Genomic DNA, 17,205 nt, shown 5'->3' with positions numbered 1-17,205 from the left:
CCATAGCCGTCATTTCGATACAATTGTGAAATAAAACAATTATCTACAAGGTTTTAATTAAACGTTATTATTACTATCTGAATAAATAACTGCAAAAATATATACTGTCATTTTTAAATTGTGCTTAAGTCTGGCAGTTGACCAATTGGATCTTTCTGATTATGTAGAAAGTGCTGCTGTACTTAGCTACCTATCTTTACTGTATTCATCATTGTACCGCGAGCGGCAAGTGCTGCTAACAGAGTTATGTGCAGAACCAAATGGTATGAGTAGAAAATTGCTCTTTATCGTTATCAGCTCTTATAAGAAGCGGTTTTATAGCGATAACTAGAAAGACAGTTTAAAGGAATCCAGTTATACGCCTATTGTAACGTTGTTTCATCCCGCGGGATGTTATCAAACAGCAGCTCTTGTTTAATAACTACGGCTTTGAGGTGACGATTTCCACGTTATTGTCTCTTTTGCTTCAAATGTCCCAGAGAGACGACTCTGAAAATGACATTTGGGAATATAAACCCCTTGAGAAGAAAAGAAAGGGTAGTGAATTGCTGTCCACGACTAAGAGAAGATGCATTTCCAGGAAGAGCTCCAGGAAGGATGAGAAGAAGAGAAGAGGAGAGAGATCTGCAGCTGGTCTGACTGATGACTCTCTCAGCTCAGAGGCCCATGAGTTAATCCAGCCTTTACCCTCCCAGCTGCCTGCTACAACACACACACCCCACAGTGACAGCCATGAAGCTGAGGGACCAACCACTGAAGACCATTGTCCAATATGTCAGATGCCATTCCACATTTTGGTCGTACAGTCCCAGAGATGGCATGTTGCTGAATGTCTGGACACCCCCAGGGATAAATGCAAAGGTACAGACACCCATATGATGACCATCACATGTCACGGCATTCTGGTTAATGTCATCCTCATTCAAACATCAGTGTAGGGCTGGGCGATATGGCCTTTTATTAATATCTCGATATTTTTAGGCCATGTCATGATACACGATATACAGGACTGTCTCAGAAAATTAGAATATTGTGATCAAGTTCTTTATTTTCTGTAATGCAATTAAAAAAAACAAAAATGTCATACATTCTGGATTCATTACAAATCAACTGAAATATTGCAAGCCTTCTATTATTTTAATATTGCTGATTTTGGCTTACAGTTTAAGATTAAGATTCCCAGAATATTCTATTTTTTTTAGATAGGATATTTGAGTTTTCTTAATGATCAGCAATATTAAAATAATAAAAGGCTTGCAATATTTCAGTTGATTTGTAATGAATCCAGAATGTATGACATTTTTGCATTACAGAAAATAAAGGACTTTATCACAATATTCAAATTTTCTGAGACAGTCCTGTATATCTCAATATTTTGCCTTAGCCTTGAATTAACACTTTGATGCTACAATCACACACCAGTATGATGATTCTATATGTCTACATTAAAACATTCTTGTTCATACTGCATTAATATATGCTAATTTTAAACATGCAAAAAGGGGGAAATCACAACTAAGTCAAATTTACCAAAACTGTATTTATTAAACAGTTACTAAGCAGTGAGTGGCACAAACATAAAAATTGTCATTTCAAATCAGAAAGTGCACGTTGCATCTCTGACTCCCCATCTGAAGAATCTGATAAGAACATGTTCTGATCCCGGTTTTACCGATAGCACGTGACTGACGTGTGTAACTAGGTACGCTTGTTTTATGTCTCTGGGAAGGAGAGACGAGACGAGGGAGTGAGAAAAGCCTGTAATTTAATGCCCGCGGCTAAAAGAAAATGCGTGACAATGTATACTCAAATATTCACGATATAGTTATTTTGTACATCGCACAGAGTAGAAGCAGAGATACATGGAATATACTCGATATATCGCCCAGCCCTAGTGTATCTATGTTTTTTTTTTCAAGATTCAAGACAACTTTATTAATCCCTTGAAGGGCAATTTGATTTGGCAGCTCGTGCCCAAACACACGCATAACAAACACATAACACATTCAATAGAACACAGAGAGAAAGTTGGCAGCTGTGTGCAAAAATCTGCAATTTGTTGCATTAAAAAAAAAGTGCTGATACCAATAAATTAATTAAAAAAAGTCTATACAAACACTGGATGATATCTGTGAGGAACCAGAGCGGCCTCCCCACGTACAAGGGGACAAGGCAAAACTGGACCTGGGTGATGAGGTGTAAAAAAAACCTCGCAGAGCGTAGAATGCCAAAAAAATAAGGCTTTTTGTTTGATGTAAAAATAAACAGACATACAGGCGGAGGGCAAAATCACTATTCTAAAAAAAATGGCACATGGGGCATAGCCTGTTAGCCAGCTTCCTCCATTCAGCAGACCCCTCTTCTGGTATGCAGCTGCTGTTTATAAACCCAGGCAGGGTGGAGAGGTTGATTGGACACAGGTGTGCCACAATCAGCAGAACCAGGCACACCTGTGTGCTGCTCCCCCGCAGACCACGCCCAATCCTCCACTCTGACACACACATTAAAAAAAAGTCCGGTGATAATGAGAAGGGGAGGGGTTGCTCACTTTCTCACAATATGATTCCTAGAAGGTACACAGTCCCTGAATGCACATTCCAAACAAATTCATAAGGATGAATTTAAATTTAAAAGCCGGACAGCGGAGGGGATAAAAGACTTGGAAAAGCGATTACCCTTACAAACAGGTTGGGCATAACGACGTCCTGAAGGCAGCAGTGGAAATTATTTTCCTAAGACGTGCTCAGAAGTTCCAGAATACTCTGAGTCTTCCTCAAAACCTGTTGTTCCCATAGGGAGCCCAGGTGTCTCTGCTTGAGTCCAATAATCTTGGAACAGATTTTCACCACACTGTTAAGACTGTTTCTGTCCCTGAGTGACAGGTTGTTGAACCAACAAATAAAAGAATAAGTTAAAAGGCTTTCAATAAAGGACTGATAAAAACGACAGAGAATCACTGGACTCAGAAAAAGAATTCAGCATACGCAGGAGATGAATCCTCTGCTCTCCACGTTTGACCAGTGCTTCAGTGTTGAAATCAAATTTAAGCTGGTTGTCAAACACAGTGCCCAGATATTTATAGGAGCTGACAATTTCAATCTTCTCTCCAATCTTCTTGATTTTTGTCTACCAGATGCCTTTTTCATTTATGTAAAATATTCAAATCAATGAACACCGGCAGCTGTATAAGTTGTTTTTTTTTCACTTGAAATGAATTGAAAAAGCGATGACCAAGATCGATTCTCCTTCCTGTGACGTGATGTGATTTTACAGCAATAATGTGTGCACTGACAGTTCTTTATTGCGCTATATTGTTTCACCCTGGAAGCATTTATCTTGAACAAATGGCTGATATGATTTATTATGTATTTGTTTTCCTTTACAAGCACTTTCACTAACTGCCAAGTCAAATAAAGTGTCCACAGGCTGTCATTATTAAAACAGTGTACTTGTAATAAACGTCAAGCTATTTACAAATAAAATATATTCAATTTAAAATGTTCTAAAGAACATTGTAATCTAAAAATGTAATCTACATGAAGAAAAACATTATGATAATAATTTTCTTAGAAAATGCAGGTGTGAATGCAAGGATATAATTGTTGAATTCTGTTGAAAAAGCTGAGAAAACAGAAGTATGATAATAAAAAATGTAGAGAAAAATGCTAATCACTGCTACAAGATAGGGAAATTGGTTAACTCTGCTGTACACAGCATTCACACTAAATACATACAGGACTGTCCCAGAAAATTAGAATATTGTGATAAAGTTCTTTATTTTCTGTAATGCAATTAAAAAAACTAAAATGTCATACATTCTGGATTCATTACAAATCAAGCGAAATATTGCAAGCCTTTTATTATTGTAATATTGCTGATTATGGCTTACAGTTTAAGATTAAGATTCTCAGAATACTTTTTTGAGATAGGATATTTGAGTTTTCTTAAGCTGTAAGCCATGATCAGCAATATTAAAATAATAAAAGGCTTGCAATATTTCAGTTGATTTGTAATGAATCCAGAATGTATGACATTTTTGTTTTTTTAATTGCATTACAGAAAATCACAATATTCTAATTTTCTGAGACAGTCCTGTAGTAGGTGGTGGTTTGTGGACCTTATACCAGCCAGTTTATCACACAATAGTGTAATAAAATAGTGTAGTGCCCATGGAGAGCTTTGTCTCATATTATCCCAGCAGCTTGTGGCAGGGTACGCCCTGGACAGGTTGCCAGGCTTTAACCACTATCAGATGCACATGCTCTCCGGCGGTCCTGCATGAGCAGCCGTCAGACCATTGAGGTCAACGTAGCCACATGGCCTAAGTATTTGCAAAACTATTCTTACTTCAAGTCCACTACTGCAACCAGAAACCCCTTATACAATTGCGCAGAAATGTTTCTCAGTTCATCTTTTACGGACAGACCATGAACACATGATCTGTGTTCAAATGAGTCCATATTTCAGCTTGTTTTTGGAAAAAAGTACATTTCTGTTTAGTGCCAACTGCCAAGGATCATCCAGACTGGTTCAAAAGCTACAGTAACATCTGTGAAGGTCTGGGCATGCAGCCTACCACCACATACTGTACACGGCACTGGTGACTTTGATAACTTCACCTATGAACAGTACTCGAGTTGTAAAAAAAAATCAGGGGGGATGGTGGATTTTATCATATGGGGACAGATAATTTGTGCTGATTACAAATAATATAATATATTACAAATAATAGCACTGACCAAAACCCCTGCAGAAATACTGCAGGAATGACATAGCAGCAGTTAAATGCAGCCTTCTGTAAGCTTTAAATATCCACTGGGCTTACATCAAATACATCAAAACACAACAATAAAAAACACTTTTCTGAACTTATCAATATGACTCTGTCCTTCACAGGATAAGTCAAATGGATCACTGCAAAAACTCAAAATCTTAACAAGAATATTTGTCTTATTTCTAGTTAAAATGTCTCATTTTAGTAAAAAAATCTCATTATACTTAAAAAAGACTCATCACTGGAAAAAACAACAATTTTCACCTGTTTCAAGTAGATTTTAACTTGAAATAAGTAGAAAAATCTGCCAGTGGAACAATATTTTTTTGCTTGTAATGAGAAGATAAATCTTGTCCCACTGGCAGATTTTCTACTTATTTCAAGTGAAAATTTACTTGAAACAGGTGAAAATGGTCAAAGAAGTTATTTTTCTGGTGACTCTAAATGTTGAAATAGCAGTAAAACCACATTCATTGATGAAATGACATAAGGGATGGAAAGGGGGGGGTGGCAGTTTTACAGGGGGGATGATTTGGACCGTTTTTATTTCAGCGGGGGATGCCATCCCCCATCATCCCCCCTCAACTCCAGTACTGCCTATGAAGGGGTGAAATGTGGAATTCAATTAGTGTCTTCAGTTCTCCAATTATTCCAATTTGTATTCAAAAGAAAGGTTATGTAAATGTCTCTCTCCTAACTTTTTGTGTTGCTGGCATCAGATCCTCTCTTTGTTTATACTTTCTGACAACAATGAAGTTGGTCAGTGAAAACACTAAAAATAATTTCCTGCGTAGTTTCTTGTGTTAAAGGCACAACAATAAAATACATATTTAACAGTTTGTTTGATATAATACATATATCATTTAGCTTTAATGGTGCCTTCACAGCTGTGCAACCACTTCCATCTCCACGAATGAACCCACATCCCTGATGCCGACTTCTAAGCAGGACAGTTTTCTATTTCGTCTTAAATTAGGTCAGGTCAGAGAAGGCTGCAGATTTGCTGGATCCTGCTAACAGATGCTTTATTTTTTCCATTTCCATTTCCATTTTACAGTGCAAAAAATATTATAAAGCATGGATGATTTGCATTGTTGATAATTAATTATAAGAAATACACCTTTAACAAGGATCTCAGAGTGATGTATGTCTGTATTGTTAAAGTGTTTTGGAATAATTTTGATTTTCAACCCTGCTCTGAAAGAACTTTATGTTTTATTTATCTACACAGAATGTCCAGATGGCGTTCACTGCTTCTCCACCATTCCCAACCATTACAAGAAGTTCAGCCACGCACTCCTCGCCCACAGCCGAGCAAACAGCAACACAGCCACTGCCAGTCCGTCCCAGCAGACTGAGACCAGCCTAAAAACCAGTCTCAGTCGTCTCCCTGGACCAATAAACGATGGGGAAGAAAACTCTATTTTCAGTGCTTCACAGGGCAGTGCTCCCAGTCTTTCTGCCTTATCCAGCCACAGTGGGTCCCCTCGCAGTAATCTCACTAGAACACCCCCATCAAAACTTACTAATGGCCTGCTGTTGCTGCGCTCTCCGAAGCCAGACGATCTCAAGAAAAAAAAGGGCTGGTCGTCATCTGCTAAACGCCAAAAGTCTCTCAGTTCTTCACAAGAGAGTGCAAAAGAGATTTTATCCACTCATGTTCAAGAAAATATTACAAGTCCTTGTGAAGATCTACCTAAAGAAGAACTTTCCCCTGAAGATGATGAAGCAATATCCTACTCTCCACTGTCTCAGGTGCTTGCAGACACTGAAGTCAATCATGAGTTTAAAGAGGTTAGAAAGGTTCTTTTTAATAATAATGCATCTGAAAATGAAGACTCCATGATACTGTTCAGTGACAGTGACGATGAGCTATTTGCTGGAATTATTGATAGCACTTTGGACGACAGAAATATGCCAGTAAAGGCTCCGTCACCCTCAACCACTCAGCTGGTTTCAGTCTCCTCATTAGCACCTGCTAATCAAGGAGCTCCCTCCATAGTTGCTCAAATTAGAGATGATTTGTCAGGTGGAAAAGGAACATGTGGCCAATCTATGAATAATATCAACAAGGCCAGCATTCAGTCACCACAGAGTCTTGTTTTAGAGCATTTGAGAGAAAGTCTTTTAAGCTCACAGGGTCAGTGTATTCAGACAGAGAAACCTCAAGCGGATCCCAAAGTCCCTCCATCACCAAACTCCTCAGTTCCAGGATCTAAAATCATGCCCCCTCAAAAGGGTCACAAAATGTCAGGTCAGGCTTCTGGTCTGAAACAGACAGACATTGGGGTGTTTTTCGGCCTCAAACCACTCAAGGAGAAGGAAGCTGAAAGTGGACCGAAAGACCTTGACATCTCTTCCACTCCATCAGAGGGTGAGAAGACGAGAAACAGGAGGCAAAGGAGAGATGGGCAGAGAAGGGGTAAAGCCGACACAACTGCTCTCATGTCGCAGACTACAGAAACAGTTAATGATGGAAGTGTAGTGGGTGGTCAAGGAGAAGCGGGGAATGTCGGCGCCAGAGGCTGGAGAAGAAGTAGGTGGAGCAGAGCCAATGCTGGTGATGGCGCATCGCGTCCTTGTCCGTTCTATAAGAAGATTCCAGGTTAGTGAGGTCATCAGATGTTTCTGTGTAGCTCAGATGTTTACTCATCCTGTAGTTTTTGTTCTGATCTAACATTTTATGAATCTTTTTGTTTTTCTTCTCCCACAGGTACAAAGTTTGTTGTAGATGCATTTAGCTACGGAGAGGTGCAGGGCATATCTGCATACTTCCTCACACATTTCCATTCAGACCATTATGGAGGGTTGACCAAGCGCGCCACATTTCCAATCTACTGTAACAGAGTAAGTTCGGGTTCTGGCCGCAATAAAATATTCATTTTTTAATATTGTTTATTCTTTGGTATTTTGGGTACGAGAACGTATTTCTGGTATGACAGACTTTGGGAATTGATCAGCACAAACACTAAATACCACTTTTATGCAGGAAATGTTCCAGTTTAAAGTTTTATAAAGAGACTATAGGGGCTCGTCATCCCACAGTGATATTTATTTGCAGTTCATCAAATTCTCCTGACTGTTCTCTTTCTCAGAGTTTGTACAGCATGTACTTGATCCATGTGTTATCTCGCAGCTCAGCATTGCCTCAAATGAAAAATTGGCGTGCAGTCGCGAACAATGAATACCAATTTGCTAATGGTGGTGGTGACTATAAGATCAATTAAGATTTCATGACCTCCTTCAGGGTTTTTCTTTTTTTTTCTCAGTCAGTTGTGTGAAAATGCATGATCTGCAGGACGTTTTAGTTTATCTGGGTCTCAAGTTGGTCCTAATCTTTTGGCACTGTTCACTTTTTGAGAGGCCTGGACTGCTTTGTCTTACTGAAACATGCCTCTGCAAGATTAAGGGCATCTAAATTAGATTTTTGGCATCCAATATTGATTGTTTCTTGCAGACTGAGATTTCTCCAGATTCTCAGGTGATGGTATTGTGTACCGTAGGTGATCCTCACAAGATGGAGCTCTTATCTTGTGGGGTCTTCACAATGTCATGCTGAAGAACTCCAGACTGGTACACTCCTGCCCTTATTTACTCCTGAGAGACTCTGCCTCTCTGAAATGCTTTGTATACCCTGTTATATTGCTTATCTGTTGCCAGCCATTCATCAATTCCTGAACCACTGCTTATCTGAATTGTGGTCATAGAGGCAGCAACTTCAGCGAAGAAGTCCAGACCTCCCTCTTCCCAGCTCTACCAGGGGAATGTGGAGGCATTTTTCAATCTAGCACAGGGGTCGGCAACCCGCGGCTCTAGAGCTGCATGCGGCTCTTTAGCGCCGCCCTAGTGGCTCCTGGAGTTTTTTCAAAAATGTTTGACCTTTTTTTTTTTATCGTTTTTTTTTTCTTTTTTCCCCCTTCTCTTTTTTTATTTTTTTTTTTTTTATTTTTTCCTTTTTTAATTTTGACTTTTTTCTCGAGATTGTACTTCAACATTTCGACTTTTGTTTTGACTTTTGTCTCGACATTTTGACTTTTGTCTCGACATTTTGACTGTTTTCTCAAGATTGTACTTCAACATTAATCTCGAAATTTCGACTTTTTTCTCGACATTTGGACTTTTTTCTCGACATTGTACTTCAACATTAATCTCGAAATTTCGACTTTTTTCTCGTCATTTGGACTTTTTTCTCGAAGTGCATAATGAAAAAATAAATCTTCCCCCAGTTATAACTAATATAGATACATGCAGCATATGTTTCCTTCATTCTAAGGTTTAGACTTTTAATATTTTGCGGCTCCAGACATATTTGTTCTTTGTGTTTTTGGTCCAATATGGCTCTTTCAACATTTTGGGTTGCCGACCCCTGATCTAGCAGAATAACATCTCTGGGTCTTCCACAGAACCTCACTTGGGCATTTGGGGGCGTCCTAACTAGCCCCAACCAACCTGAGAGGCTCCTCTAGTTGGGGAGGCAATCATACAGCAGTCCTATCTAAAACTTCTCCCCCTGTCTCTAAGAGTCTCGCCCTCCTGTGGAAGAACTGTATTTCAGTTGCTTGTATCCGTGATATCTTTCAGTCACTACCCACAGTTTGGGATTTTCTTTTTTTCTGCCCCCGTCGGTACTTCTCCAGTGTTTGGTGCGCTTGTTCCATCTTTTTGAAACATTATTGCCTATTATTTATCGTAAAATGTGAATAATACAGATTTATATTCGCGAATCATTGCATTATGTTTTTATTTGCATTTTTAGAATGCTGAGCTTTTTATTTTTGTGTGTGTACATGCATAACTTTACTTTGTTTCTCACATGTGTTAATTTTATCCTCGTGATTTACAAACATAACTGTTCATAGCAATATGAGAGAGAATATACTGGCTGAAGACTAGATGTTTCTAGTCATTTGGGTCAGATTTATCACTGTGGAGTATTTTCGGGGTGTAAAACTAAAAACAGCTGTACAAGGACCAACTGGGACTCCATTAAGGCTCATTTATTGGGTTTGACTCAGAAGTTCAGTAAACTTGGGTCACAGCCCAAAAGGTTTGATCAGACCAATTTCAGAAATCTTTGCTCTGGAAGTGGTTAAACCAGGGGTGGGCAACCCAAAATGTTGAAAGAGCCATATTGGACCAAAAACACAAAAAACAAATATGTCTGGAGCCGCAAAAAATGAAAAGTCTTGTATCAGCCTTAGAATGAAGACAACACATGCTGCATGTTTCTATATTAGCTATAACTGGGGGAAGATTTTTTTTTCATTATGCACTTCGAGAAAAAAGTCAAAATGTTGAGAAAAAAGTCTAAATGTCGAGGAAATAGTCAAAATTTCATGAAAAAAGTCGAAATGTCGAGAAAAAAGTCGAAATGTCGAGATTAATGTTGAAGTACAATGTCGAGAAAGTCGAAATGTCGAGAAAAGTCAAAATTTCAAGAAAAAAGTTGAAATGTTGAGAAAAAAGTCGAAATGTCGAGGAAATAGTCAAAATTTCATGAAAAAAGTCGAAATGTCGAGATTAATGTTGAAGTACAATGTCGAGAAAGTCGAAATGTCGAGAAAAGTCAAAATTTCAAGAAAAAAGTTGAAATGTTGAGAAAAAAGTCGAAATGTCGAGATTAAAAAGGAAGAAAAAAGAAATAAGAAAAAAGGGGAGGAAAAAAAGGAAAAAAAAGGTCAAACATTTTTGAAAAAGCTCCAGGGAGCCACTAGGGCGGCGCTGAAGAGCCGCATGCGGCCCTGGAGCTGCGGGTTGCCGACCCCTGGGTTAGACCATGCTATGTATTAGGGTTTAAAGTGTGACGTTGCTACTGATCATGTTTCTAGGCCCCCAATTCTTTTTTTTGTTTTGTTTTTTCCTTGACTGGCTGGCTGCATCTGCATCATTGTATAAAGGTAAAACACAGCGAGCGATGCCGACTGACAGATTCCTCTTCCGATTAGATTACAGGGAACCTGGTGAAGAGCAAACTGAAGGTGGCAGAGCAGTACGTCCACATCCTTCCCATGAACACCAAGGTCACGGTGGAGGGAGTCGGGGTCATCCTCCTGGATGCCAACCAGTGAGTTTTTAATGCAGTAACATTCAATAATGTTTAGGAACCATGACAACTGGTTAACAAATGATTTTCAGCTTTCCCTTGACATGGACTCTTAATTCTGTTTCAGACCTCAAGTCAATAGTTTAAGGTCATGATCAACAGTATGACCCTCACGTTTGTTCTGTGCCTGTTCTCAGTTGTCCAGGGTCTGCCATGATGCTGTTCTTCTTGCCAGATGGACAGACGGTCCTCCACACTGGTGATTTCAGAGCTGACCCTTCAATGGAGACGTACCCCGAGCTGCTCGGCCGCAGAGTGCAGACCCTCTACTTGGACACCACGTGAGTACATCTCATGTCTGAATAGTTCTCAGTAGCCGTGCATTTGTCCCGCTAAATGTGCAGCTGCAGCTAATCTGGAAGTCTCAGTAAACTGCATAAATCAAGATTTTTAATTTTCACCTTTTTTGCTCAACCCTGTAGCTACTGCAGCCCTGAGTACACCTTCCCCAGGCAGGAAGAGGTCATCAGCTTCGCAGCCAACACAGCATTTGAGCTTGTGACGCTTAACCCCCGTACGCTTGTGGTGTGCGGATCGTACTCTGTGGGGAAAGAGAAGGTGTTTTTGGGTATGTGTTTGGAGAAGTCTATATGCTAGATCAGGGTAGGCAATAGGGTCGCCACCCGTCCCTTGAAATACGGAATCTTTACGTAATTGGGAATTAAAAGTTGCGTTCCGTATTGAACCAATACAGACACATATTATACTCTTATTTATTGATGTCATAATATTCAGGTGAAGGTCGGAAAATTTGAATATATTGCAAAACTTAATTCGTAGTAAATTCAACTAAAGGTGAAACAAATGTATTATTTCCCACTACATGCAAAGTGAGATATTTCAAGCCTTTGTTATAATTTTGGTGATTATGGCTCACAGTTTATGAAAACCCCAAATAAAAAATCAAAAAAAATGTGAATATATTATGAAATCGATAAACAATTCAATCATCAAAATTATAACAAATAAAGGCTTAAAATATATTGCTTTGCATGTAATGAGACTAGGTAAGGAGTTTCACCTTTTTAAGTTGAATATAAATTAACTTTTACACCATATTCTAATTTCCCGACCTTCACCTGTATTTATGTATGTACTGTATGTATATTATACATCTTGGCTGATGTGGACATACTAGGAGCAGATGCTATTTCAGTTGCTATATGGTTGGCTGTCTGTACAGTCATGCAAGTTCAATGCTATTAAAGCACTTTAAATCAAAGCATTTGGTTTTTTGATATAAAATAAATACATTTCTATGTATTTTAGAAGTTTTGGGGATGTCCCTTTTTTTGGCGCCTGCGCTGCTGAAATCGGGGTTCCTTATTTCTATTTCTGAAAGGTGGCAACCCTAGTCGGCAACCCAAAATGTTGAAAGAGCCATATTGGACCAAAAACACTAAAAACAAATATGTCTGGAGCCGCAAAAAATGACAATTATTGTATAAGCCTTAGAATGAAGGCGAAATGTCGAGAAAAAAGTCGAAATGTTGAGGGAGAAAGTCGAAATGTTGAGGGAGAAAGTCGAAATGTTGAGAAAGAAGTCGAAATGTGAGGAAATAGTCAAAATTGCGAGAAAAAAGTCAATGTTGAGAAAAAAGTCGAAATGTCAAGATTAAAAGGAAAAAAAAGGTCAAACATTTTTGAAAAAGCTCCAGGAGCCACTAGGGCGGCGCTAAAGAGCTGCATGCGGCTCTAGAGCCGCGGGTTGCTGATCCCTGTGCTAGTCAGATGAACTAGATTTGAAGTGATGAAAGGTAAAAGATTTGTCACTCCATTTAGATCAAATGTTTGATATGAATCTGTTATTTTAAGCACTGTCTTTCATTTACGTATCCTGATAATGTGCACTACTAAATACATTGCTTTTAAGCTCGATAACTGACTGCAAAACACAACTGTTCACTAAGATAATAGCAAGTGGGGTTTTCTGTAGTTTGGTATCACTTTACCCCCACTGAAGTGTCATCTGACATGACATTTTTATTTATGTATTTATTTTTTTTAATGCTGAACAAAATTGGTTGTCCTCCTGTGAAGGCAGTGGATCCTCTCGTGATGCACTTACATTTTTTTTGTTGTGCTTTTACTGCAGAGAAGTACTGTTGTATAGACCTTTAGTGTTTATGTATGCTCCGCATGAAGTGGAAAAAGACACTTGATGTCTTTGACAGCACATTTTGTTTTCCTATGGTTCTTTTAATAGCATTTGTACACCTGGGCTACATATTTTGCAAATAATAATGAAATGTATTGAGGTGATGTCATGACAGTGTAGGGTAAAATACTGTTTCTGTGATTCTGATGCTCACACAGACGATGTGTTGCTTCATTTACAGCACTAGCGGAGGTTTTGGGGTCCAAAGTGTGCCTCTCCAGGGACAAATACAACACCATGTGCTGCTTGGAGTCGGAGCAAGTGAAGGAGCGAATAACCACCGATTGGAAAGGAGCCCGGGTCCATGTGCTTCCCATGATGCACCTAACGTTGAAGGTGGGTGACGCGGTCAACTTCAGTTTGAGAAAATGTTGGTTTAATTCCTTCTACGGTTTTTGTTTTTGCATATTTAGAAAGCAAATACTTTCGTTTTTAAATACTACAAAATAATTGGCCTTTTTATAATGGAGTATTCACATTTTCCTATTTTTGATCATTAATTTTTAATTAGAAAATGCTGTTTTAGGAAAGCCAAGGTATTTGAATTTGCAATCTGTCTCCCACAGAGAAGTCCTGGAGTGGGTATGATTCATGTATCGCTATGAAACCTGAAGTTTGAGTTTTAGTACACATTTTGCACATTTTTTACATCTTCTTGTTGCTGTGTGTGTATATAAATTGGTTCTGCAGAAACTCCAAGATCACTTGGCAAGATTTTCCAGTCAGTATGACCAGCTGGTGGCCTTCAAGCCCACAGGCTGGACCTTCAGCCAGCGGGTGGACTCAATGGAAGAAATCCAGCCTCAAATCGGAGGCAGCGTCTCGATCTTTGGTACGTAGAAATGCAAGTAGTTTTCTCAAGAGATCTGAGTCGGAAGAATTTGAAAACATTTCCCACAGTAGCATTGAGGATTTCTGGAGGACTTCTGCCAGGTTAAAAGCTGTGTCTCTTTCTAAGCATTCAGCAAGAACACTGACCACTTTTTTTTTTTTTTTTTTTTTTTTTTTTTTTTAATACATTTTTTTTATTATAAATCAATAATTAGGGAGGTAAAAGATAAAAAAAAAAAAAAAAAAAAAAAAAGCTGCATCCTTTGACAAATACCAGACTGCTGCTTACACTGTTCAAGCATATAGCTTTAATCTCTTGGTGGTAAAAGGACAAGAAGTGGGGTAAGCGACGCAGATTCAGGTCATTTCAGCTTAGTGAGGGTGGAAGACATGGTCAAAATGAACATTAAAGCAATGCCATGGTGGTTTTTTTTATTCATTTTTTTTAATTTGACTATTTTTAAGACGGTATTTCAAAAATCATCCAGGGTAACTTTGGTCATCTCTTGCAAAAACTGTATGCAACAGTAGACATCATGAGAAAAGTAACTAAGACTCAACATAATGATGGAAGAGAAAACGAGAGTAAATCTGGACAGGGTTGTAAAACAATGTAAAAGTTCCTTTGTGCTGCTTCATTCTAGCGTAAAACCCCAGAGCTGAAATTTGTCATGACTTGATTTGTTGTTGCAGATTTAGCCAGTTTTTCATCCTGTCTCCTGGTTTTTATATTTTTAATAGAGCCATCTGTCCTGTAACCTACAGCCACCAGTTAGAGGCTTTTGTATTGTGCACCAGCATGTAATCAGTCCCTGCTCCTCAGTGTGTCACTCAGGCAGAGCTTAAAGGGGACCTATTATGAAAAACAGGTTTTCTCTTGCTTTAACATACAGGACTGTCTCAGAAAATTTGAATAGTTTGATTTTCTGTAATGCAAGAAAACTCAAATATCCTATCTAAAAAAATTTGAATATTCTGGGAATCTTAAACTGTAAGCCATAATCATAATCATTAAAATAATAAAAGGCTTGCAATATTTCAGTTGATTAATAATGAATCCAGAATGTATGACATTTTTGTTTTTTTAATTGCATTACAGAAAATAAAGAACTTAATCACAATATTCTAATTTTCTGAGACAGTCCTGTATATAAAGTGGTCTTCCCTCAGCCTGCCAACTCGAGGAAGGAGGAAAGCAACCAAATTCTGCAGTGTCTGTACAGCCGCCCGGATGAGCCGTCCAGTGTGATGTGGATCTACGAGCCGTTCAGATTCGGCTCCTGTCGTGATGTCACGACAGGAGCGATGCGTGAAACCACGCCCACAACTAACTCCGCCGGCCGGAGCTTCCGTCATTTTTTAGTAGCGGTGTATCGCGTCATTCAGGCAGCCAATCAGCACAGAGCCTCATTATCATAGCCCCGCCCACTCAGAATCCTGCATAGATAATGAGGTTAAAGAATGGGAAGATAAAGACATGGCTCAGAGACTGAATTTCTAATTTATTTAGCAAAAACAATCAAAAGCTTGTTTTTAAGACATTCAATGTCTGTTTAAAATAAGTATTAGATGCCATAATAGGTCCCCTTTAAGTTGTACTCTGCTTGCTTGTTCCTCCCTCTTCGGTCTTTAGCAAATGTCATTACTGCAACCACACAGGTGTCCTCAAGGGAAAACTATCTCAAGTTGTTGTGGCCAGGTTTACACTCCATCTGTTTTTAAAAGTGGTGCTCTTAGCTTGTGACGGGGCAAAAAAAAGAAGCCAACAGCTTCATACAGCAAGCTGTTTTTGTTTTTAGATTGAAATGGCCTTGAGGTCCATCTCTCATACTCCATGACGGCACTGTCACATTTTTACCTCAAGCCATACAGCTGTTTTTTTTTAAAGAAGAGGGAGGAAAGACATCAGTGGAAATGAAGTGGAACTATTTTGAAAAACCTTTTTAACTTACAGTGTTTGTCTTTTTGATAAATAGAAATATTGAAACATGTAAAACCTGCAATTGTAATAAACCTGTGGAGGTGGGAGGGAATGATTTTTAAGTTGGCTAAAATATGGTGGTAACATTTGTTTCTGCGACAGGAATCCCGTACAGTGAACACAGCAGCTTCCTGGAACTGAAGCGATTTGTCCAGTGGCTGAAGCCTCTCAAGATCATCCCCACGGTGAATGTTGGGAGCTGGGAGAGCAGGAAGGCTATGCAGAAGTGTTTCAGTGATTGGATCTTGGAGGCTAAAGCCAAACTGTAACTTAGGATGCGCTTAATGCAGCTCATCTGCAGCCTGGAGGTTCTGCTGGCTGAATCAGATAATTCCTAATAATTGAAATGACACATGGATATTGAACTGTTTTAACACTAGTTTATTGATTGGTGCTTCAGCATTGAGCTGAGTTTAATTCTCAGCCTTGGCTAATGAGGATCTGTTTACACAAACATGTTTACAGTTAGAGCTCAGTCCCTCAAATGAACCATCCTTCTGTAACCATCCAGTTCATCACTCTCATACTCGTACTGCTGCTCTTAAATGGTGCAATTTTTAAATGCTTTTTTAATGTCAAGATTTTATAATGCTGAGAAAATAAATATTTTAATCCAACACTTATTTTCACTCTTTTGTAAATCTATTCATGAGGTTTTTGAGTCTCTGGCTCCGTCACTGGTTTTAAGGTTCGTGTATTGTCGGGCAAAGTACACCTGCTTAAAAATGCTAAGGTTTTGCATATAAGATGATTTTAGAAAATGTAAGATCCTTACCAAGCTTCAAAATTTGTACCTTAGATGAGCATCAAGTAGTATATTAGGGAATTTACAAAAACTGAGCCATTGAGAAGAATAATGCCAAGGCATCATGTTTACATGCATGTAAGAGCTCCAGCCTGGCCAACTGCCAAGACGTAGTCATTTTATTTCACACTTCTTGATCAGTTAATCGAGTACATTTGTCAACAACTTGGGAGGGTATGGTCTCAAAGGAAAACTGTACACTGCAAGAAAATTCAGGTAGGTGGTACCAATCGATCTATTACATTCAAGGAGCCCAGCTTGTTCAGAAACGATGTCCCATGTTTCCTCGGATCAGGCTTCCCCTTCACTCCTGTATCCCAATTCTTGACAGGTTGTGATGTCATGAGAGGTTCAATATTCAGTTTTAATGTTGCATGACTCATCTGTGTATAGAAAAAGACATGTGAAAAGGATTTTTGTGCTCTGCATTTGAAAAGAAATATTTTCCAGAGTCAAAATCAAAATGTGGAGGAAAAAAGTCAAAATGTGGAGGAAAAAAGTCAAAATGTGGAGGAAAAAAGTCAAAATGTGGCGAAAAAAGTCAAAATGTGGA

General features: G+C 38.8%; 1 protein-coding gene across 1 annotated transcript; it reads left to right on the top strand.

The window, feature by feature from the left end:
• Positions 1-208: 208 nt before the first annotated feature.
• On the top strand, positions 209-16,460 carry dclre1a (DNA cross-link repair 1A (PSO2 homolog, S. cerevisiae)). Its single transcript, XM_061707843.1, has 9 exons — positions 209-861; positions 6,006-7,379; positions 7,488-7,621; positions 10,720-10,838; positions 11,015-11,158; positions 11,300-11,445; positions 13,217-13,371; positions 13,726-13,867; positions 15,950-16,460. The coding sequence occupies exons 1-9, from the start codon at positions 471-473 to the stop codon at positions 16,114-16,116; spliced, it is 2,772 nt and encodes a 923-aa protein (XP_061563827.1). The 5' UTR covers positions 209-470; the 3' UTR covers positions 16,117-16,460.
• Positions 16,461-17,205: the final 745 nt, after the last annotated feature.

The sequence above is a fragment of the Cololabis saira genome, chromosome 19, assembly GCF_033807715.1.
Source record: "Cololabis saira isolate AMF1-May2022 chromosome 19, fColSai1.1, whole genome shotgun sequence".
NCBI classification, from domain to species: Eukaryota; Metazoa; Chordata; class Actinopteri; order Beloniformes; family Belonidae; genus Cololabis; species Cololabis saira.
Note: the sequence above shows the minus strand (reverse complement) of the source record. Positions and strands in the feature narration are given on the sequence as shown.